The 22810-nt window shown below is 41.9% G+C and overlaps 1 protein-coding gene across 6 annotated transcripts in view; it reads right to left on the bottom strand.

The window, feature by feature from the left end:
• Positions 1-3029: 3029 nt before the first annotated feature.
• Positions 3030-22810, bottom strand: part of sh2d3ca (SH2 domain containing 3Ca) — a 58249-nt gene continuing 38468 nt past the window's right edge. For 4 of the 6 annotated variants that reach the window (XM_061061992.1, XM_061061994.1, XM_061061998.1 and 1 more), the window contains 12 exons: positions 16569-16697; positions 14268-14417; positions 13634-13911; positions 13453-13530; positions 12590-12717; positions 12139-12511; positions 9823-9952; positions 9534-9649; positions 8939-9110; positions 8718-8829; positions 7996-8202; positions 3030-5343 (listed from right to left, as the gene is read on the bottom strand). In XM_061061992.1, coding sequence (XP_060917975.1) covers positions 5168-5343; positions 7996-8202; positions 8718-8829; positions 8939-9110; positions 9534-9649; positions 9823-9952; positions 12139-12511; positions 12590-12717; positions 13453-13530; positions 13634-13911; positions 14268-14417; positions 16569-16697 — 2049 coding nt within the window. In that variant the 3' untranslated portion in view covers positions 3030-5167. The remainder of the gene's footprint in view (positions 5344-7995; positions 8203-8717; positions 8830-8938; positions 9111-9533; positions 9650-9822; positions 9953-12138; positions 12512-12589; positions 12718-13452; positions 13531-13633; positions 13912-14267; positions 14418-16568; positions 16698-22810) is intronic. The other 2 variants (XM_061061993.1, XM_061061999.1) reach the window with 1 other exon arrangement.

Here is a 22810-nt window from a genome sequence, read left to right as displayed (position 1 = left end):
TTGGTGTACAGCAGCTGCAGCCGCTCTCTCCCTCTCTCTCTGCACTGTGCATTTGCAAGGCTGCATGATTTTGCACTGTGCCTGTCAATATAACAGTGTGTATAAGCATGGCATGAGTGTGTGAATGCACATCTGTCTCTCTTGATCCCTCTCTCCCTTCTTATATACATCCTCAATCATACTGGTGACAGTTCCAGTCCCAGTACACAGGGGCTGGGGGGGGGGGGGGGTGAGGAGGTTTGAATTGCAAATCCGCAGCCTTCTGTTGGCGTCCAAGCCTTAGCGGGCCTTTCCCTGCCTTCATTCATGTGTTAATGAGGAGTCAGTGCAGGGGCAGATAGACGGATCGACCAGGGGCCTGGCGTGGGGTGAGGGAGGAGTGAGGCGTGGGTGAGGCATGAGGCGGGAAAAGAGTCCTCTGATGGCAGAGGGGCCGCAGTGGAAGTTCTGATAAAGACATGAGGAGAACCATTTGTGTTTGGAGTATGAGGAGTATCGTCACTAGTGAAAACAGTCCTGGGGCGAGCTCAGAGGGAGGTAAAGGGGCAGAGGGTGGGGTGCGGGTGGGATTGTTATGGCTGTACGGTTCATGAGTGATCCAGGAATGATCACACCATCACTGGGTGTCACATCGTGTTTGCTAAGCTGGTTTGAGGTTTATGTAAAGCTGTGTATGGTACGCCTTGGCTCTGTTGTCGGGATTTCTTTTGCTTTTTTTTTATGTCTGTATGCAGTAGGCTTAAATATAAATCAGTCAAAATTATTTGTGGTTAAAGAAAGAAAACAGCTGCAATCATTAATTCCTACTGTTGCATTTAAACTGCAATTTCCTCACCCCGGACTGAACTCACTAAAAATCTGATAAAACTCAGTAAAAGTAGTAAAAACTCAACAAAGTAGTGCATAAGTATTGTTAAACTTTGTCCCAACAAAATACATTCCAGTCGATATCCTACCCAGTCTTCAGTCTTTCTCACCACAACTTCTCGTACCAAAAGTTGTGCGAGAGAGCTTGAAATCGTTGAGAAATAGGGATAACAATAAAAAGGGAAATAAAAAGCCAAATCCAAGTTTGAACTGCCCCCTTCCCCATGATATCTGCCTGAAGATGGATGTCAAAAGTCAATGTTACGCTGCCAGGAACCAGCTATAAAGCAGCCGGGGTCACACATGATCAGATGACAATGACCAACACAATGGATTAGCTGTAAAAGGACTGGGGGGAGAGATTAGGGGTGAATTGATGACGCTTGGCGGGCTGGTTGGCTGGCCTGGGAGATCTTGGGTCTGTTTCAATAAGGAACATAAAGAGGTGAAATTAACATGTACCATGATACCAAGCAGAGAGAATCCTCTTAGAGATTACATCCATAACATGTTACGCCTATGGAACTGTATGGGAAAGGGAGACAAAGACGAGAGCGAATGATACATTTTCTATTGTAGTAGAATATGGGGCATCGTCTGTTAAATTCTATTGTATTTTGCTTTGTTTGGTTCTTTTCATCATCTTACTAACAGCTTTTTTGTAAGTCACTAAGCAACATTTCTCCTACGTTCTGTTTATCCTAGAAGATGTCTCACCTGAAATAAACTGGACCCTCCCCCTCATTCAGTATAACAGCTGCCAGGCCCCACTGCTGCTTCCTTCATGAGGGGGGTAAGCAGCAAGTATTCCTGCAACATCTGTGTTCTAGTGCACATAAACATACACATTGACAAAAGCACGCGTTGATACAAAAAACACACGCATGCATACATGGATATGCCCACACACACACACACACACACACACACACACACACACACACACACACACACACACACACACACACACACACACACACACACACACACACACACACACACACACACACACACACACACAGTCCATCTGTCTTTGTCTCCCTCCCACTGCCATCTCCGTGGGTCTGTCTATAAAAAAAATGTGTGATGCTTCCGACGTCACACATGCTCAGTGCACTTTCACATCAACACATGATACATTAGATTTCGATGCATTATTATCACTAATACGCAGCTGTTCAAAATGGAACACAATGAGAATAAAGTGCCTATCTTTTTGTTAAGTGGCTAAAGTTTATAGAACAGGGCATGAGACATGAAACTAGTGGACTAAAAAGGAAGAAGGATGAACCAGGCTGTTTATGGCTGCAGTTTTCTGGATGAGGGGGAACTGCGCTACAGTCCTATAGAAAGGTCAGCTTGGGTTTGATGGTGAAATGCTGCCACCTACAGGCGACCAAAATGTATTGCAAGTGGTTAACAGTCCCTTCCTTTATATAAATCCATTTAAATTGTTGCTCTGCAACTTCATCATTAAATAGTCTGTAATGTATATGACTAAAAACATGAGCCCATATTATAGCCTAATTTCGTTGTACTTGTACAGTGACAATAAATATATCTTTTGTTATTTGCTTTCATCATCACTGTTTCATTTTTCTAGTACTAACTACTCTCCACAAATCCCGAAACAAGACCATGTGTGTGTTAGTCTGGACTATAACGTGTTTGTTATTTAATAAAACAGCAGGGTAAAATGTTGTTCTTGTTTTAGAAAATATTTAATAATAATATTTATAAGAGTAGATTTGTTTGGCACTGACTTTAGCCACATACTGTATGATGCTACAGGTTGTATTTAAAGTACAGTCAATATGTTAAAGCAGTGTGTGTATGTGTGTGTGTGGGGGGGGGTGGGGGGGGTGACTCAAAATAAACTACAGCTCACATCGTGAGGAAGAAACCTGTCACCTTGTGCAATAGTTTAGCCTAATGTTGTGTTGTTTGATTGTTTTTGGACAACTGAGGTCTAACTTAAGAGTTTTTAAGGTTCATAAACACATTTCCATGGAATCTGATGAGTAAAAGAAAACTATAAAAGAACCAGACATTTTTCCAACTGAATCTAATCGTTCACGATGCTGTATTTGCACTAATAACAGTCAGTATATATTTAGCAATTATTAGGTGTGTATTTTTTATTGACAAACTCAACTCCTTGAGACAAGCAATTGTTTATTTGAAAAAAAAAAAGTGAATTGCTATGTACAGTACGTAAAAAACACATGAGATCAGTCCGAAAAACATTTCTTGTCTTTCTGCTTTTCACGTTCATCTCACACAGTCCTGTCGTAAAAAAAGAAAAACAGGAGAGTCCACACAGTCAGAGCATTCCTGTACATCATTCAACAGAGGACAATAAAAAAAAACATATCACATTATCATCATCATCACTTTTTCACCATCAGTGTTACCAGATATCCAACCTAAACCAGTAGGTCTTATATAAGACACTTGATATCAAACATAGGTCTCAAATCACAAACAATAAACATGATTTTTTTTCCCTGTGTGCATTTGTATTACAATTAATGATTAAGTGATTTTTGCTGACTTGAGATCGCCCCCTGTTGGATCAAAGTGGGAACTGGCTAATATCTTCTAACCTCATTAACTGATCTTCATTAGATATGATCACGGCAGAGGGTTAGAAAGAGGATAACTCGACATCCTTTTAAGGATCTTTGATATACTACTCCAAAGTACATGATATTTTGTTTTAGAATTATTTCAGGTTGATTGATATCTGAAATGAGTTGGGAAGAACATGGGATAGAGTCTTTCAAAATAAAATAATATTGGGAGCAAAAAACGTCAAACATTGGGACTGGGAACATTGTTCCTCAGGGGTCTCAGCCCTTGGTTGAAATGATTGCATATCTCTGAGAGTTGGCTCTCAAGCCCTCTCAGGCCCAACGTGCTGCACACACAGCAAAGACTGAACACAGATCAGTCAAACCAACATGTAATCCCACAGCAATAGCTCTATTGCTACAACACAAAATAAAAGCATCCACCCAGAAGACATTCTCTGGAGCAGGAATGTGGTCAACATTTCCTTATTTGGCTCAGTTTGGGAACTTCTTTTTTTCATTCACTGAAAATAAGACAACTTTTTTTTTTTTTTTTTTTTTTCACACACAGATTTCTCAGTGTGTTCAGTATGATTCAAGTTAACCACAGACATGACTCTGCATAAACAACTGAAAGATAAAAGATTTCTCTGTCTGTACAGTATCATGTAAGATTAACAACAGAGATGACTCTATCATCTGCATACAGCCGATATATTTAAATGAGGTTTAAGCAGCATTTCACTTAGTATGACATTTAAAACCACATGCATTAACCTTTTTAATTAGTAATGCAAAATCACAACCACAAAATGTTCATAAATTGTATATACTAAGTGAAACATTACTTTAACATAATTTAAAGAGTACACATGCTGTTTTAGGACATAGTGCTGTACTTGAGCTAGATTTAGTGCACACGACAAACAGTATCAAATGTTTTAGTCAAACAGCAACAGACAAGTGGGGTTGCTTTGTCCACTTTATGTTTTTTTTAACCACTCACAAAGCCCTCATATTTAAGTTTCTGCATTGCTATGGCAAATATTTCATTTCTGGTATATTTATTAATGCAAGCCTGATACATTTTTAATGGGATTCAATGGACTGCTTGATGCATTTTTAATGAGGTTTTATGAGGATGGCTCCCACAGAATGAGCACTGACACATTCTTGTGAGTTTGGTCTGTGATGTTGAGATATTATTCAAATCAAAAAGGACCGAAAATATAAATAACCACGAACCATTTATCACGTAGGAAAATGTAGGAATGTTAACTCACTCATACAGATACTCACTCACCCAGACAACACATCGATATGAGCTATGTAGGTTATTGTTATCAGTTCTGCTACAGTGTGTGACAGCAGTTGTTTGCAACACCAGAGTGTCCATGTTTTATTGGTGCAAAGCCAAATCTGCAGCTCTGTTTGGCCCTCGGGACACACTGTACACAGGTTTCTGTTTGTACCGAGCAGAGAAGCTGGTCATCTTAGTCTCTCGTCTTCCTTTCCACATACCTCGTCTCCCATTTGATACGATTCAAATGTTTTAGCGCTAAGTGAGGAAGTCCACTTGGAGGAACAGAAGGAGGAGTCCACAGTGAGTGCAACATGTTTCATAAGTGAGACCCTCTTCTTTGTTTCCCTATTGCTCTCTTCACACGTTCTGTTAGCTGCCTCTTCATTCACACACACCCCGCCCCCCCCTCTCAGTTTTTCAGGTGCTATAGCTCGCTGTGGCGCACTGGAGGCTCCAGCTTGTGTGACAGGGCAGTGAGGACCTTGTCGAACTTTTCGTAACGCTCCGATTGGCTGCCCTCAGAGCCGCGGCTGCCCCACAGAAGACGCATCTGAAACTCGGTTTGGAAGATCTCGTGTATTTCTGTTCGCTCCTTGAAACCTGGAGAGGAGAGGAGGATAGAAAAGATGATTTTAGTCTTTGTGGATGACCCTGTAACCATGACGAACAAGTATATCAACAAGTCCATCATTGGATAATAAGTATAAACAAAACTGTGGAAAAGCTTAAACAGAAATACAGCTGATACATTTGAATTACATCATGAAAGAGACTCAAATTTCAGTTTAATTTGATACTTTTGAGACCTGAGACATTTAACACAAGAAAAAATGCAAAAAATAAATCCCTGAGGATCGCAGAGAAAAATAACCTTCTTTTTAAAAACAATATAAACTGCTATAAAGAAAGGCTTTCACTAAAAATAAATACATGCAAGATATTTCATGAAATAATTTCATCATTTTTTTGTGTGAAAAAATAATTCCCACTCAAGGTCTACTAAATATCTTTTTAGAAACAGATTTCAACTGCATTTATACACTTGTGACAGAGTGTCTATACTCCAAGTCAAAGGATGAAACATGAGCCAGTTCCATTTGTCATCAAATGTGGTTTTGAGTTTAACCTTTTTGTCCTGATGTTGATTGAATAAATACAGCCCAAGTCCTTAACCCTAACCTCTGGAGTAAGTGAAGATAGCTTTTAAAATTAACACCTTGAGATCAACACATTTCAACAACTGTATCGAGAAAGCATTTCAGCTGGTCTCCTCGAGTTGTAGATGAAAGGCACAGACTGAGCTGGTCAGACTGATCGATCATGAGGTATAAGAGAAAACAGAGATGTGAGCTGATAGGTATCGACACGCGGTTCAATAAAGCAGTAATGGCCTCAAACTGAAAACCATTGGGGAGGTATTAGAGATCAATGCAGTTAACATAGTAAGAGCACACACACACACACACACACACACACAATCATTACATCAAATTAGATAACGTGATTACTCCCATACTGAACACACTCATCACTATTATCAGCAATACATTAACAGCTTAAGATTTTAAGACAACACCAACTGCATTACAGGAACATAATGTCAGAGGCTTATTTGACTTCATTTTGAGGATTCTTCTGTCTTTATTGACGGGTTAAAAACAGACAGTATAAGTAATACAAATCGATCGTTTAAAAGATATTTTTTATTATTTAAAAAAAAATTAATTTAAGGGGGGGGCTTTTTGGCCTTTAATAGATAAGACAACTGAAGAGAGACAGAAAATGTTGGGAGGAGGGAGTGGGGGATGACCTGCAGCAAAGGGCCAAGGTCGGATCCGAACCCACGCCCGCTGCGACGAGGACTGTAGCTTCAGTACATGAGGCACACGACATAACCGATAGGCTATCTGGCACCTGGTATATGCATTTTTTATTCAAAACATTTGTTGACCGCCATGTTTGCTCTTTTAGTTAGCTTTTATTTGAGCTCCTATAAATACTACAGTAACATAAGCATGCTAACATGGTCACGATGACGGGGCTTACATGCAGAAAGTACCAACTGTAATGTTTAGCATGCTATTTGTTCATTAGTACTAAACGCAAAGCACAGCAGAGGTTGAAGAAGTGGTTTTTGGTCTAAAACAAATATTTTGTCCTGAGGGAGCATGGATTTGTATTTCAAAATATTGTGGTTCTTTATTATTTAGTTGCTGAGAAATCTGCCCCTTGAGGAAAAGTTACCAACACTGTCAGATGTATTGTCTGGGGCAGAATGTATGGCAATCCATCTATTGTATGAAGTGATGAACTGGATGCGTAAAAATCTTCCCTGCTGCTGGCTCTAAACCAATAAAATGAAAGATTGTATATTAAGCCGTCTGAAGAGTCTCATCTAAGATTAACCACAGCCATGACTGTATCACAGTGTTGCCAGACATACCATAACTATCAGATATCTACCATCATTTTGCCCTCAGTGCGATGTACGATCAATAACTCCAGAAAAGGCCAAATGTACGATAATTTTACATTTTTTAACGTCTTCTCAGCGAAACATTTTTTGTTACTTGAGAGCGACAAATCACATCAGCATGACTGAGATAGCCATCACGTCAGCACCATTTAGCGCCTGACCAACACACCCTCCTCTCTGCTGCCATGGCTCTACCTGCTAATCAGATCATCAACTGATGCCCTCAGTTTGTAGGCAGTCTGTAGGAAAACGCACGACACAACAACTTAAGATGCTACTAGCTTAGATACACAGCGTTTGGAGGCGAAGCAGTTTGCAAAACTACTTACACTTCACCAGTTTGTTTGTTTATTAACATTAATGTGGTGTGCTGGGCATAGATTTGCCATTCAGTGTGGTATTTAGGTACTGTCTCATGTGTTTCTTTTTATATGTACGGAAGGTTAGGGTAAAATATGATCATTTTAAAGCTGCTATATTGCTGTATTTTCCATCTGGCAACACTGCTGCATCATCTGCATACTGATATATTGAGATAAGTTTAAATCAACATTTTACTCTATTTGGCAATTAGAACCATGTATTTGTTCAATTAGTTGAACCGAAGCTGTAGTCAAAACACAGTATGCTCGTAAAGTTGTTGGGATGTTCAGGTAAAAGGAGGACAAGTTACCAAAACAGACCGACATTACCAAACACAGAGTAACAGCGCAAGCATCAGTAGAAACACAGTGGCTACTTCTGTTCATGTTTCCAAAGCCTCTTCATGGTCTTACCCTGCATTTTGGTCTCAGTGTTGTTTCTGTAGATTCCCCCGTGATGTGCGATGGTACGGGCGGCCTCTAGGTGGTACATGACGACGTCTACTCCCACCTCACTGCTCTCCCAGGGCTCCAGAGTCTCCCCGAGAGCCATGCCTCGCTCCAATAGGGACAGCACAGGGATGATATGGGGAAAGGAGGTGTTGGACAGAGCACTTGACTCTGAAAGAAAAAGGAATGTTTTGAGTTGGAAATACATTTACATATTAGAACTTTTTTTTTGTTGTTGCAACATATCAATCAATCAATCAATCAATTTTTATTTGTATAGCGTCAACTCATAACAAGTGTTATCTCGAGACACTTTACAAGAAGCAGGTAAAATACCTTACTCTTTGTCTGTTAACATTACAAAAGAGCAGGTAAAAAGACCTTAGTCATTGTTATGTTACAAAAAGCAGGTAAAAGACCTTACTTATTGCTATGTTACAAAGATCCGGCCTATCCATCATGAGCACTTTAGCAAAGCAGCAAAAGTTACAGTGGTAAGAAAAAACTGCCTTATTAAAAGGCAGAAATCTTCGGCCGGATCCCCGGCTCATGACGAAACAGTCTTCACAGGCCTAGACTGCGCCGGGCTTGGAAAGGGATAGGGGGAGAGATGGGATAAGATGCAGGAAGAGGGATAGAGAGCAATGTATGCAAACACATATAAACCATGGAGATCAGGATCTCACCTTTGCCATCGTTCATATTCTTCATGAAAGGTTTGAGTTTCTTCTCATACAGAATAGCGCCCTCTGTGTGTCTCTGGCGTAATGTCACCCATGTCTGCTCCAGGCGGGAAATCTAAAGAAACAAGCGATAAAACAAACAAAGCAAGAATGCATTTGATTAAGAAAACATTATTGAAACCTGGAGCTTTTGTGCAACTGAATGTCACTTTTATCAGTCTCACCTGTGGCAGCTCCAGGGCTCTCATCACAGCAGCAAAGCCAAACATGTTGCCCAGGCTGCTTTTCAGCTCTGCTGCCAGCTGGATGGTCTTGTGGAGCAGGGCAGCCCTCTCCTCAGTGCTCCCTGTGCACCCCAGCAGGTCCACCGCCATCATGATCGACATGGTGTAGAATCTGAGAGAGGACAAAAACAAAAAAGATTTTTAAATAAAACAGAATTTCTGCAGCTGACAGGGAAGAAAAGAACGGAGGGGCAAAGCCTTGATGTTTTGATGATAATAATTTCAAATGCTTTTTCAAGTTGTATGAAAAGTGTATCAGTCATTCGAAGCTTCAATGCACAGCTTGACGCCTCAAACTCAGTTTTTATCAAGTTAGCTTTAAGTAAGATGAATGTGAGAGGAGAAAAGAGAGGATGACACATTAGTAGGGGGTAAGAACGGAGCAGAGAAGGGAGCAAAGATCGTGGGGAAGATCGTGGGGAAGAAGAAGAAGAAGAAGAGAAGAACACAAGAGAGCACAGATCTTCAATAGCTGAATGAATTAAAGAGTGAGTCCAGGACGTGGGAGGAAAGAAGAAGAAATGCACGTTTGTACCTCTCTAGCAGGTCAAGTCTTAGCTGGTGTCCATGTGGTAGTGTCAGCAACTCCAACCCTGAGGACACTCCCATCATCCTTTGCATCTCTGAGGTCACGCCTAGTATTCTAGCCACCTGTCCAAGAGAGAAACCATAGATTAGCTGTGCTTATGGTGTGTGCGTGTGTAGGTATTTATTAGTGAATGAATATGTGCTTATGCTAACATTTACTGTTTGTGAGCCTACATGCACACCCATTTGGTGTGTGTGTGTGTGCGCATGTGTGTGTGAAGTGGGTTTGTTTGTACCGTGCAGTCCACCATGGTGATGTGTTTAGCTGCAGTTCTTGCATCCACCTCTGCCAGCAGCTCTTTGACTCTCTTCAGCACTGTCATCTCCAGAGGTTTATTCTCAGCTGGCATCAGGCGAGACTCGTACCTGCACGAGAGATTACACCATATTAGAATAAACACAACAAGGACAGGACGAGCACTGGCACTGATTACAAGAAGAGGGCATTTTTTTAAATTTATTTTTTATTAAAGGATTAGAAAGTAGTCCTTTTTTAACATAAAAATACAGTTAGGATTTTTTTGGCCACCTTTCCTTCCACAAGAGATAATTACAAAGAACTGTTTTTCATCTGCAAATGAAACCAAATAATCCATAGACATTGTAAATATTCTTCAGTGGCATTTAACACTTGTTCTAGTTTTGTTTTAACACAATATTCAATATATTCCCCCTTCACCATCATTTCACTGGGGACACTGAGATGTCCGAAGCTACTTCCTGCTCCATCGCTTCTGCCGACTCAGCGTGCCTGACCATTTCCTTTTCACAAGCTTCATCTGCTGTGTCCTCCCATGGCACAGTAAGCCCGATAAAGTACTGCCGTGTCTCAAACCGCAGCACAAAGTCTGCCCTTGGGCTGCTTTTCACAAGATTAACAACTGTTTGCTCAAGTCTGTTTTTTTTCGGTCCCTGCTCACTCAAACCCGTACTGCAGACCGCAGAGCCTGGTTCAAGATGCCTGACTCCTATATTCATGCCATCTCTCACAAAGAATCAGCAGTTGTAGTGACCTTTAAACACATCCCCGAGATGATGATGTGTGGTAGTAGAAACTACAGCACAAGCTACACAATGTGGCCTCTGTACTTAAGACTGTAGTTTCTCTGTTGTAAAAATGTGGACTGTATGAGTTTGAGTGTTGTTGTTGAAACTGTGTGTTGCTGCTATTCCTGCCCAGGTCTCCCTTGAAAATTAATCTCTGATCTCAATGGGACTAACCTGGATAAATAAAGGTTAGATTTAAAAACAGAAGAAGAAGAAGAAAAAGATTGTTAATATGATGTGGACGTAGCTAAAAGAAAGCCAAAAGAAAGCCAAAAGAAAAGCCATTAAGCAATGGTTGTATTCCTTCAAATGGCCAGCAGGGGGAGACTTTACTGGATGAAAAAAATGAACTGATTGTATGAAATCAGAAGAGAAAACAACCTACTACTTTGTAATTGATGTTTAACTCAATAGACAAGTTCTTGGTGATTCTATGGTCTTAATCTTCTGTTTCTAGTCTTCTACAATACAGCTTTTGGATGTCGATTTGATGAATTATAGTCAAACAGGTATAACAGAGGGTAAGCTGGGCATGCTTTAGGGTGAAGATAACCTGGATAAAGACAAAAATGCATAATAGCCCTGTGGTCCTAATATGGTCTCTTCTGGTACTCACAATTTGAAGATTACCACGGACAAATTCCAGGATGTTCACTAACCGATGACATCACATTGTCTGCGTACATGTTTTTTATACAGACTGCTGTTATAACTGAATTACATCAGTAATGCCCTTGTGTTAGTCATTAAGTTTCCCTTTAGCACCCTTCAAAAAGAAGCCTTTACTGAGCCAACAATTGAACTTGGCAGAAGCTTGACTATGGAGTAAATTAGACCAAACAGAAGAGAAATGTTCATCCTTGTTTCTGTTCCTCATCTTCGACCTAAGACAACGACTACACGCATCTTATGACAAAGTTTTGGGGTCTTTTGTATCATTTAACATTATGTATCGCTGCTTTTGAAATATGTTTACCTATACGGAGGCAGATAACAAACCATCTGCATTAGCTGTCCAGCTCTTTGGATCACCTCTTGTCATTGAATGCGCTATATATACTGTATATGCAAAGTGACTTCTCTAATTAAATGAAATGTAAACCTTGAAAAAAATGGTTTGGTGAACTTGATCCAGATTCTTCCCATGTCATGTAATTCCATCTTATTTCCCTTTTCAGTCAAAGCCAGGAATAATACAAAACCACTTCATGAAGTCGTGCATTGTTGGTGCAAAGGGAAGCACTTGTCTGCTGTTTCTTTTTCTTTTCAACATAATGATATACATATTTAGTCTTTGTAGTACAAGATGGCACTTCCAGCAGCACCTACGCTGCATATAAAGTGGTCTTATCTGCAAGAAGCCCTATAAGCCTTTGATGCAATAATGTACTTTAGAATCATTCTTCAATACATTTCTTGTCATCTGAAATTAAATGTTGCTTGCTTTTATTGGAAGCCTGATCCCGTGTGTAAGAGTGTTTCTATGTTTTTTTTTTTTTTTTTACCTAGATGGCCTGAACGAGGATGTCGTCTCCACCTGTGGGGCGCTGAACATCCCCTCTCCCTCATCCTTCCCTCCGTTCTGCTTCCTTTCTTCCACTCGCAATCGCTCTACATAGCCCTTGGTCGGGGGTTTAGGTGGCCCGGCGGGGCACGGTCTGAGGTCACAGTAGCTCCCCGCTGTTTCTGATGAATGCGATTGGTAGCTAGGATGATGGGCAGGCGAGGAGTGTGCAGAGTGGGAGGTGTGCGCGGGATGCTCTGGTGGGTTGTCGCATGCCGAGGGGCTGAGCTGAGGGTCACTGGAACGCCGCATCACGGGGGACGGTGGGATGACGGCAAGGAGCCGCCCGCCTGAGTGAGCTCTCTGCCTGGTGACTAAAGCGGGAGAAGAGTCTTAACATCATTTTCTAAATGTTTGCATGTATCGGAGTCTGGGTTTTCCTTGGTACTTACTTGCACTGTATGCAGGAGACAGCGGGGTTTCCCCAACAGGTGACAAGGTGCAGCGATACTCCTGAATTTGGTCCATGCTCATCGCACAGTTCCGCATTGCGTCTTTGTGGTGGTGAATTGTTGACGGGCTGCAAAAAAAACAGCATTTTCAAGATGTTACAACCTTTGGGCGTAGATTCTGTTTGAACTGTGCTGTGATCGTGAAGGAAACTGATGCAGTTTAGGGTGTCAACATGATCAGTTCAGTGACAGGAACGGTGATGTTACAGATGCATTGTTTTTAAGTGAAAGAGGAGGGGAAAGTACGTGTTGGTGCAGCCTTGACAACATTTTTATTTCACTTTGATACACACAGGGATTCTTGTGTTATTTCTTGGTTGGCACTGTCGTTAAGACTTTAAAAGAAGGAGCAGAGAATGTAGTGCAGTTTGGCCCGTTAGAGCTAATTTTAATAAATGCAAAATCTGTTTTTTTGTGTGTCTCAACACTCATGCCCAAATATATTGCTGCCCACAAAATCTTTTGCGATTTGAAAACGCAGCGTCTCATCGGCACTGATTTTGTCTCCTGTTTTGACAGCTCGTTGAACTCCTCTCCATACTCCCTATGAGGCTGACATTTATTTCCACTGTACACAGCGCTCTTCTCTGCTCCTTCTTTGTAGTTTCAAAGTTTCAAACAGCTTTCGGGCTCTGTTTGAAACTTGAATGATCTGTCGAAGAAGTGGCCAAGTGAACGAGTCTTTTTGCGTTTTCACTCTGTGGGGTCTCGAGGCTCGGGTAAGGTGAGTGTGAGGTGAGGGGACGTGGGGGGTAAGTACACTAGTCTGGTGCGCCAACACATCACACACACACACACACAACCTGCAGTCGGGCACAGGTTCCGGCTCTGGTTCTGGTGGTGCCACTGGCGTCTGAACTGGACTGGGACTGTCTGAGTCACTGATTATGAATGTAACATAGAGCAAGAATGAAACAACGACAAATAGAATGGAAAAAGAACAGTCAGGGTTAAAAAAAAAATGTTTTTTCCTTTCTGGCTCACCTGTGAGGTATCATCTTCTCCGTTGTCAGCCCGTCAGTCATGGTGACGCTCCTTCTCTTGATGTAAGCGCCTCTCTGACTGGACGGTGAGTAGGCGGAGCCTTGCTTACTAGTGGCCAGAGCGAACGTGGCCTCCAGGTAGCGCAGAGGGAGAGTCCTGCTGACGGGACAGTAGATGTGGACCCCGCTGGACTGGGAGACGGGCTTACGTTGGCCCACGTAGAACCTCACCAGCTCCTGGACTGAGTCAAAACTGTCAGACTCGAGGACATACTGCACCTGAGGAGGAAGACAGAAGGAACACATTTGGTGGTTTGCACTCCTGCTGTTCATTGGATTTCCTGCTTTACATTAGCTGCTTGTGTAAATAGCTAACAAGCTTCATCTAAAGGCAGCATAAGAGACTTTAAGAAGACGGTTTGTTGTTTGATTCTTTTATCTTTCAATATCAAATAAACAAGATACAATAGAAAAAAGTAACTTAGATTAATGTATGTGTTTTTGAATGTATACATCATAATATTTGTCAGTTAAAATCACCAAATAAACACAAGAGAGCATATTTGTGTAAAGAAATAATCATTAAGAAGTGATTAGTGCTGACACAGAAAGCCAGTGAAATGTTTCATATATACCTTTGTCTCATTGGATTTGACCAGGACCTTACTGATCTTAAAGTGCAACACCTCATTATCCCATCGACAGGTCAGTACATAGTCGCCCACACTGGTCAGAGAGTCGCGCACCAGGAAATCTCCATTACGTACAACCAGAGTCTCTGACACCTAGACAGAGAGAGAGAGAGAGAGAGAGAGAGAGAGAGAGAGATAAAATGTTTTAAATGAGTAAAACGAGACAAAGGACCGAAGAGCTGGAAGCAAAGTTGTCTCACAGCAGGAGTGTGAATATTTAGTTTCTGACACTTTGACTGTTGAATAATTGAATTGAGACAATCACGATTATTCACAGCAAGCCTGAAGACAGTTTCTGAACAAACACAACTATCTCTCTGAGTGCCAAGCCGTCTCTGACTGCCGTGCGCCGCGCGCTGTTTGAATTGGCAATGATGGATTAAGTTTTGGCAACAATGGCCGGGGTGATTTTTTTGTGAGGATACATTTTATATTGAGTGTGTCTCACTGTTGCATGAAAGTTGTTTTGAATGTATTGACAAAACAAGCAATCAAAGAAAAGCAATCTCCGCATTCTCAACAGAGCCGCTTCCAGGCTGTGCATCCCTCTGATGTCAAACACTGCAGATGTGTGTCTGGTTTACTGACGACTAGCGTTCACAAATATTGATCTTATAGCACAGCAGTAAAGGAGATATATTTCAAAATGAGCAGAATTACATTTTAAAAGGACCTGCAAAGAAATGGCTGATGATTGCAGGAGGTGAAAGGCGTTTCATTTACTCTACAGAGGAAACAAGGCCAGATAGATGTACTGCAGCACAGCCCCATGGTCTGTAGTGTTTCCAGTGTCATACAGACCAGCAGGGGGCAGCATACACACAGGTCATAAACTCAGGCCAAGTGCAGGATCCGCTTTTCCCTCCTTTTTCTAAACTGAATTCTAAGGTGGTGCTTTATTACACCAAACCATACCTGCATTTATGAATTCATCATGATTTCATACTGCCAGTTAGAAACTTGCAGGGTTCTTTTCTTTTTCACGTAGGAAAGTTTTAACGTTTACTCCTTTTGTTCATTCATCCTTTGTTTTACTCTTGACCAATCATTGAGAGGATGCGCTTATTTTATCTGACTATTAAGAGTATATTTATGACAGAGTTTCTTTAAATCTTGTTCTTGTTTAAATTGGCGCTCAAAGAAAAGTTCTGCTGATTATTATGTGTGTTGTAAAAAGTTCCAAGTGTTTGAAGTACAAAAATGTAAATATGTTTTGCTATATTAAGTCTTTATGCACGCGACATGGAGCTTTAACACATCACATGAGGGACCTTGATGAATAAGAATTAAAAGGAAAAACAGCAATGCCGGTCATGTCTCTAAAACAGAGGAAGAAGGAATCTAAACAAAGGAAATGAGCAGAAGTGAAAGCATTTAGAAAAGCTAACGTAAAATCCCTATCTCCACACACAGGCAGTGTGTAACATTAAGTAATGTTTAGGTTACCAGGGGGCACAGGGTTTCCCCAACTTTACACGAGGGGCAAAGCCATGAATAAATGAATATTTTATGCAAATGAAAAGAGGAAAGACTCACAGATGGCTGATTTGAATCTGTGTTTATGTGTGTGAAAGAACAGAGGTTGATCAAGACACGGAGGCTGAGCGAGTACCCTCCACATGTGCATGCATTGTGTATATGTGTGTGTGTGTGTGTGTGTGTGTGTGTGTGTGTGTGTGGGTGTGTTTGTGGGTGTGTGTATGCTGCATGTCTCTCTGTGTATCTGTGTCTCAGTCCCCAGCTGTGAAACTCAATTGCGTTCGTCAGCGACACACACAGCTGTCTGTTTGGCAGAGGTTCCCCTCCTTCTGAGCGCTAAAGCAATTTCTGCCGAGCTGTGACAGATGATGGGATCCATTAATCAGTGTCATTCTGTGTGTAAACGCCTTTAAACTGTGCTTTTAGAGCCTCACACTCTGGACAAATACACCCTCATCTAATAATGCCATTTACTACTTACTAATGTCTGACAAGGACATCAACTAATAGAAATACTTTGAGCAATACACACAGAATGTGTTTTTATAATATGCATGTTTGTGTGTGTGCTGTCTATACCTTTAGGTGCACCAGTACATGTACTGGGACAAACTGTGAGACAAGCCTTGGAAAGGATGTATGCAACTCTTCCTAAACCTCCATTCAGGACTTCCAGTGTTCTGGTAACTCAATATACTCTCTACTCTTAAAATGACTCTACACAGTGTTTTTTTTTTGTTTTTTTTTCCTGGTGTGTGTGTTTACCTCTCTGGGTATGTGTCCATGGTACCAGCCATGGCTCCTGATGTCGGCAGCGCTTAGTTTCAGCTCCTCCTCCAGCTCCTTACGAAGTTTCTCAGGAGGTGACTCCAGCAGGTACTTCTCCTTGGAGAACTGTAGGAAAAAAAAAGAAAAAAGAAAGATAGCAAAACGTCAGCTGAAGTACCAGGCTATCCACAAATATTTGATTTTCTTGAGGGATTTGAGTACATCAATATATTAATAACACAAGTTACTTTAGTTTCAAGCAAAACAAAAGGAAACCATTGTGTGGTGGTATAATAGTAATGTGATGTATTATCATAACGTTCCTTAGCTACAGCAGAAGGCCTTCTACCCAAATACACACAGAGATGTACAAAAACACACACCTGCCTTACAGAAGGCAGCACTGCAGGGAAGCAACACTGTGTTCTGCCTTCCAAACAAGCACCCACACACACTCTCAAACACACACACACACACACACACACACACACACACACACACACACACACACACACACACACACACACACACACACACACACACACACACACACACACACACACACACACACACACACACACACACACACACACACACACACACACACACACACACACACACACACACACACACACACACACACACACACACACACACACACACACACACACACACACACACACACACACACACACACACACACACACACACACACACAAGAAACAATCCAATTGACCCTGACCTGATTACAAAGAGGCAGAAATCATCTCGAGTAATCTCTTATTGTTCTCATGTTCTGCAGAGGCCGAGCTTTAGCTTGTGAGTGTGGCCACTCAGGAAGGCTTGTGCTGCAATAATGCCGAATACACACTCTCACACTCACACACACACACACACACACACACACACACACACGCACACACCAGCAAACGGATCGTGTTTCAGATTTGAAAAGCTTTACATTTCTGTTTTGGGGGGAAAGCTGGGTTGTAGAACATGAATACAAGCCTCCATCTGTGATTTAAAAAATACATTATTTTTGGAGGGGGAAATTGACACCATGATTGGTTGAAACAAGAAACAAAGTCTGAGGAAAAACAAACACATTCACATGTTTGAAGTGTTTATCTCGATACACACACACACACACAAACTCTGACATTGGGACCCTGAACGCGTCGTACCAACCACTTATGATGGAGAAATTGAGTTCATCTTAGATGAGGCAAACAGGGGACAACGCGCTAATAAACACATGCACACACACACACACACACACACACACAAACTCGTTCATAAACAACCACACAACACACACAAACAATCCACACAGGAATAAACAGCGAAGAAGGAAATCATCTCGACTCTGCCAATATGAGGAGAAATGAGACTGGAGACCAAAATAAACACAAACAGCCCTGTCACTAAGGCTAGCTTGTCGCGCCTCCTAATATTTTCCTTCAATCTCTCCTCTCTCTCTCTCTCTCTCTCTCTCTCTCTGGACCTAGGTTTTTTTTTCTCCTATTCCCCGTCTCGCTCACATTTCTTCTTCCTCTTTCCTTTCATCACCATCACTCCTCACAGTCTAAACGTTTCAGTAACTTGTTAAACTTTTGCTTAGTGCGTGTAGGACAAAGAGAGGCAGCAAGTGTGATGCTTGGATGGCAAAGTGTGAAGATTTGTATTTGTAAGGTGTTACTCCACCTTCTCAAACAAGTGTGTGTGCGCATGTGTGTGTGTGTGTGTGTGATATGAGGAGACTACAAGAGCCAAACAATCGATCTTATCATCTCCAGGTCGCTGTCGGATGAAATTATTAACTTCCTCCTCTCTCCTGCTCCTCTGCCTCTCTTCTTTAATCCTCAGGGGGAGAGATGGAGGAATATCGCCATGGAGGCTCACTCTCCCAGATTAGATTTGAGGTGTGTGAGTGTAAATACGTTTGTGTGTGTGTGTGTGTGTGTGTGTGTGTGTGTGCGCAAGGGGGAGAGGAGGCCAATAAAAGAGCGGAAGGGTCAAGTGTGCTGTTATTGCTTTTCCCTGTCTCTGTGGAAACCCAGGAGAGGTCTGCCACTGAACTGATGCTCCAAGATGAACTTTGTGCATATACGCGTGTCAGTGTGTGTGTGTGTGTGTGTGTGTGTTCGTACACATACGTATATATGAAGGGTTATGGAGCAAATTGAAATGTCAGTGGGGCTCTATTTATGATACGGTTCATGGAATAGGCTGACATCAGAAGGGACTCGTTGAGAGTGCGGGGGGGAAATGTACAGACAATAAAAGGCGCAGGAATGAGAAGGATTGTATTCTGACATATGAGGGGAAGTATAGGACGTATGCGTCAAACGCACACGATCTCGCCAGCATCACACTTCTTGTCATTCTGAATCTGCTGCATGGTAAGACTGCAGAGTGAATCCATCTTTGGCGCATATTGTATGCCTGTTCTCGCTTGTGAGTCGACTCCAGAGACTGTGTGGTGTAATGGCAGACAGATTTGGTTATGAAAAAGAATAGGAAGGAGGTACAAAAGAGGTGAGGATAAATAAGAAAAGGAAAATTCTATTCATAAGAAAAGTGTTGGAGGTAAAAAGTACAGACACAATAGGGATACACAATGGACGATATGTGCAAAGAATGCATTATACTACTGGTGCAACAACAGTGGCTTTATGTTTAACCCAACTAAGATGAGATACATATCGTCCCTGTCATATCAGGCTCTGACATTCTCAGGAACTTTCCTTTCACATATGCACCTCACAGCAGGACATGGTATCCAACACGCGTTTCCCAACTTGAAATGCTTAATTTGGTTTTAGTGAGAACGTGCGACCGGAGGATGAATCTTCTGTAACGGTTACTGTTTCTGAACGTATATCACTAGAATATGTTCAAGGGCGTTCCCACAGCACAAACACAACTTAGGAAAACAATAAACAAGCATCTTAGGCGAGCATGGAGAGCATAAAGCATATAAACTGCTCAATGTGGACGACATTATTGCCCCTCGCTCTGTTATGTTAGTAATCCATAAGCAGTATATCAACTGCCAAACTTTTGTGTGGGTGTGTTGTATGCTGCACGTTTATTTGTAGTAGTATATTAAAAGAACATGTACCCCTGAAGCTGGTGTTAATGTTGTATAGCAGTGGGATTATTAGATAATAACTCTCTTTTTTTACTAAGGTGCTGAGACATGTCCTTCTATATGATGACATCATACTCTGTGCTCAAATTTGAATGTTCAGGATTATGAATACTTAAGAGTTTTAACAGCAGCTCAAACTGATTTTAGAACATGTTTATAAAATACATAGGGTTAAAATATTTGGCTCACATGACAAAAACAAACGCTCGTGAGTTTTTTGTGCTACTTTTTTTTTTGAACATTTTTGCAATTTATGCTACGCACTCTCCGAAGCGCAGCCTCCTCCTCCTCCTCCTCCAACTGGTTTTAGAACATTTTACACTTCAACAGACAACAAACTGCTGGCATGTACTATGGCCATGTTTACACTGGAGTTCATGATAAACAGAGCAAACACATGTGCACTCAACGAATGTGGAGACTATTTAGCCAGCGACGAGAGTCTGTTAACAGAGACTGCAGTCTGAAAGTATTGTTCACACACACTTCAAAGGTAAACTGAGTTACAAGAGAACAGATGCTGCAGTGCTCCAAGCAGGTGGCCTGGGTTCAAGTCTGACCTGCAGCTCCGTTCCTGAAATGTCATTCCCCACTCGCTCTTCCCCAATTTCCTACTCTATCAACTGTCCTCTCTAATCGATTCATAAAAGCCCCAAAAACAGATTTGTAAGCTGTAGTAACAGAGAAAATACTGAAATACGGATGTTAACAGACTCCTTTATGTATCCATTGTGGCTTTCTCCTTTAGTATCAGCATACAAACACGTGATCAGAATTCCTACGAAAGACGTTCAGACCAGAGAGGGGATTCATCAACACAGCGGCGAGACAGAGCGGCAGATTGTCAGATCAAAACACAGAAAGTCCAGCAGAAAGATGAACCAAGAGGCAGACGGGTAGCAGAAACAGTCAACCAGCACACACACAGAGACAACACATCAGACATTCAGGAAGGAAGGCAGGCAGGCAGACAGGCAGACAGACAGAAACTCATTACTGCAGACAGAGGGGCAGACCTGCAGGAAGGCAGGTAGCCCATTAGCAGATGAGAGAGTTTGGACAATTTAGCAGCTGATGCAGGACTTTGCTTCCCCAGGGAGGCAATGAGAGGGGAGGTGATTGGTGTGTGCGTTTGTGCACATGCAGGATGTAAGTGGATGTGCAATCATCCATTTAGGAGTGCGTTTATATGTTTGCTCTAATTTAGTGGAACTATTAATAAAATAAAAATAAAAATGGGTGGGGCTCTGCTTTATATTGTTGGGTTAGCTTGAAAGGAACACCAAGGTACCTAATAGTACATATAATGCAAAGACATATTCATTGAAACCCTTTTTAGTTAAATAGATTGTGGGGGTTCTGGGGGTGCTGGGGGAGGGGGATTCAGGGCTATCCTATTTAGAGGTTCCAGGGGTGTGTACATCTTGAGTTATATATAACACCACAGTGTGATCCGGGGTGTGCACATGTGTGAATAGGAGTTATATATACCAGCACAGTGTGATCCGTCATCTAATTTACACCAACAGGCACTTAAGCTGTTATTCCTCAAAACCAATTAGATGGCTTCGTCTGATGACATCATCGCTACCACCCCCCACCCCTCAGAGTGAAAATTGACCTTGCTATCGCTCAACATCAGTGGGAGGGGGGAAAAAAAAAAGGGACCATCGAAAAGGAAAATAAATGAAAGGGATGATAATGGGGAGAAATCCGAAATGTATGCACATATTTATACATATATTATTCACACACACCCTTTTTTTAGAACGCTGTGTGTGTGTGTGTGTTTGTGTTTTTTTGGTTTTGCCATGTTGTCTTTTTTTATGCTGAATTTCATATTTTTTTATCTATTTTTTAGTTTGCATGCTTAAAATTTGTGCAAGTTTTCAGTTTTAATTGGGAAAACAGCAAGATGAAACTGAAAGTAACCACTTTCAGACTGAACCCTCCTCATCACTGCGTGTGTTTGATGTACACAGCTACAGGTATTCACGATGCACAACCAGTGGGATACAGCGTTAAAACAAAATCAGCACGTTGTTGTTTGTGGTTGAACTCGTTTGTTTGCTAATTCTTGAGGCAGAAGCACAAAGATAAGTACCTTGAGCAATTTAAAAGGGATGCAGCTTACAAAAAACAAACAACTCCGAGGAGAGCAAATACATGAATGAGAAATGAAACGGAAGATAATTGATGACAAGTTTAAAAACATGCAGGGAACAAAATTAAGTCTCTGGCAAGGATGCAAGGGATAACGAGCAAGAAATGAAAGGAAAGGAATGTGTTCTGGAGGACTGCAGCTCTTAGAACTCAGCTCATGCCAGAATGCATCATGTTTTTTTTTTCAGCTAGTGGGGCTAGCCTCTAACCCCGTTGTCATGGAAACGCCCTGAATGGTGGTGGCAGAGGGGGGGGCAGGGCTGGGGGACCCACCTCTTGGTCGGCCATTTGCGCGCGCACACACACACACACACACACACACACACACACACACACACACACACACACACACACACACACACACACACACACACACACACACACACACACACACACACACACACACACACACACACACACACACACACACACACACACACACACACACACACACACACACACACACACACACACACACACACACACACACACACACACACACACACACACACACACACACACACACACACACACACACACACACACACACACACACACACACACACACACACACACACACACACACACTTCAGGATCAGGGGTCATTTTTGAAGAACCTTTCAATCCCTTGATCTTGTTTCTCTATCACCTCCTCTCTCTCTGCCCTGCCCTGCCCCCCCCCCCCCCCCCATCCCATGTCCACTCTCTTTTGAGGAGAAAGACCAGGATTACTGAATGAAGACCCTTGTAGCTTCCTATCTCCTATTACACACACCTCTACACACAGACACACACAGGCTAAATTTAAAGGTTTTTGTGTACGAGTGTGGCTGATATCACCGCTCTCCAGACCGTTATAATCCCTCTGTGCCCTCCGGTCTGATTCCACTGTTACATTCTCACTGCTTCACACGAGTATAAT

The sequence above is a fragment of the Labrus mixtus genome, chromosome 17 (genome assembly GCF_963584025.1).
Source record: "Labrus mixtus chromosome 17, fLabMix1.1, whole genome shotgun sequence".
NCBI classification, from domain to species: Eukaryota; Metazoa; Chordata; class Actinopteri; order Labriformes; family Labridae; genus Labrus; species Labrus mixtus.
The sequence above is the reverse complement of the archived record's forward strand: the minus strand, read 5'-3'. Positions and strand labels throughout refer to the sequence as shown.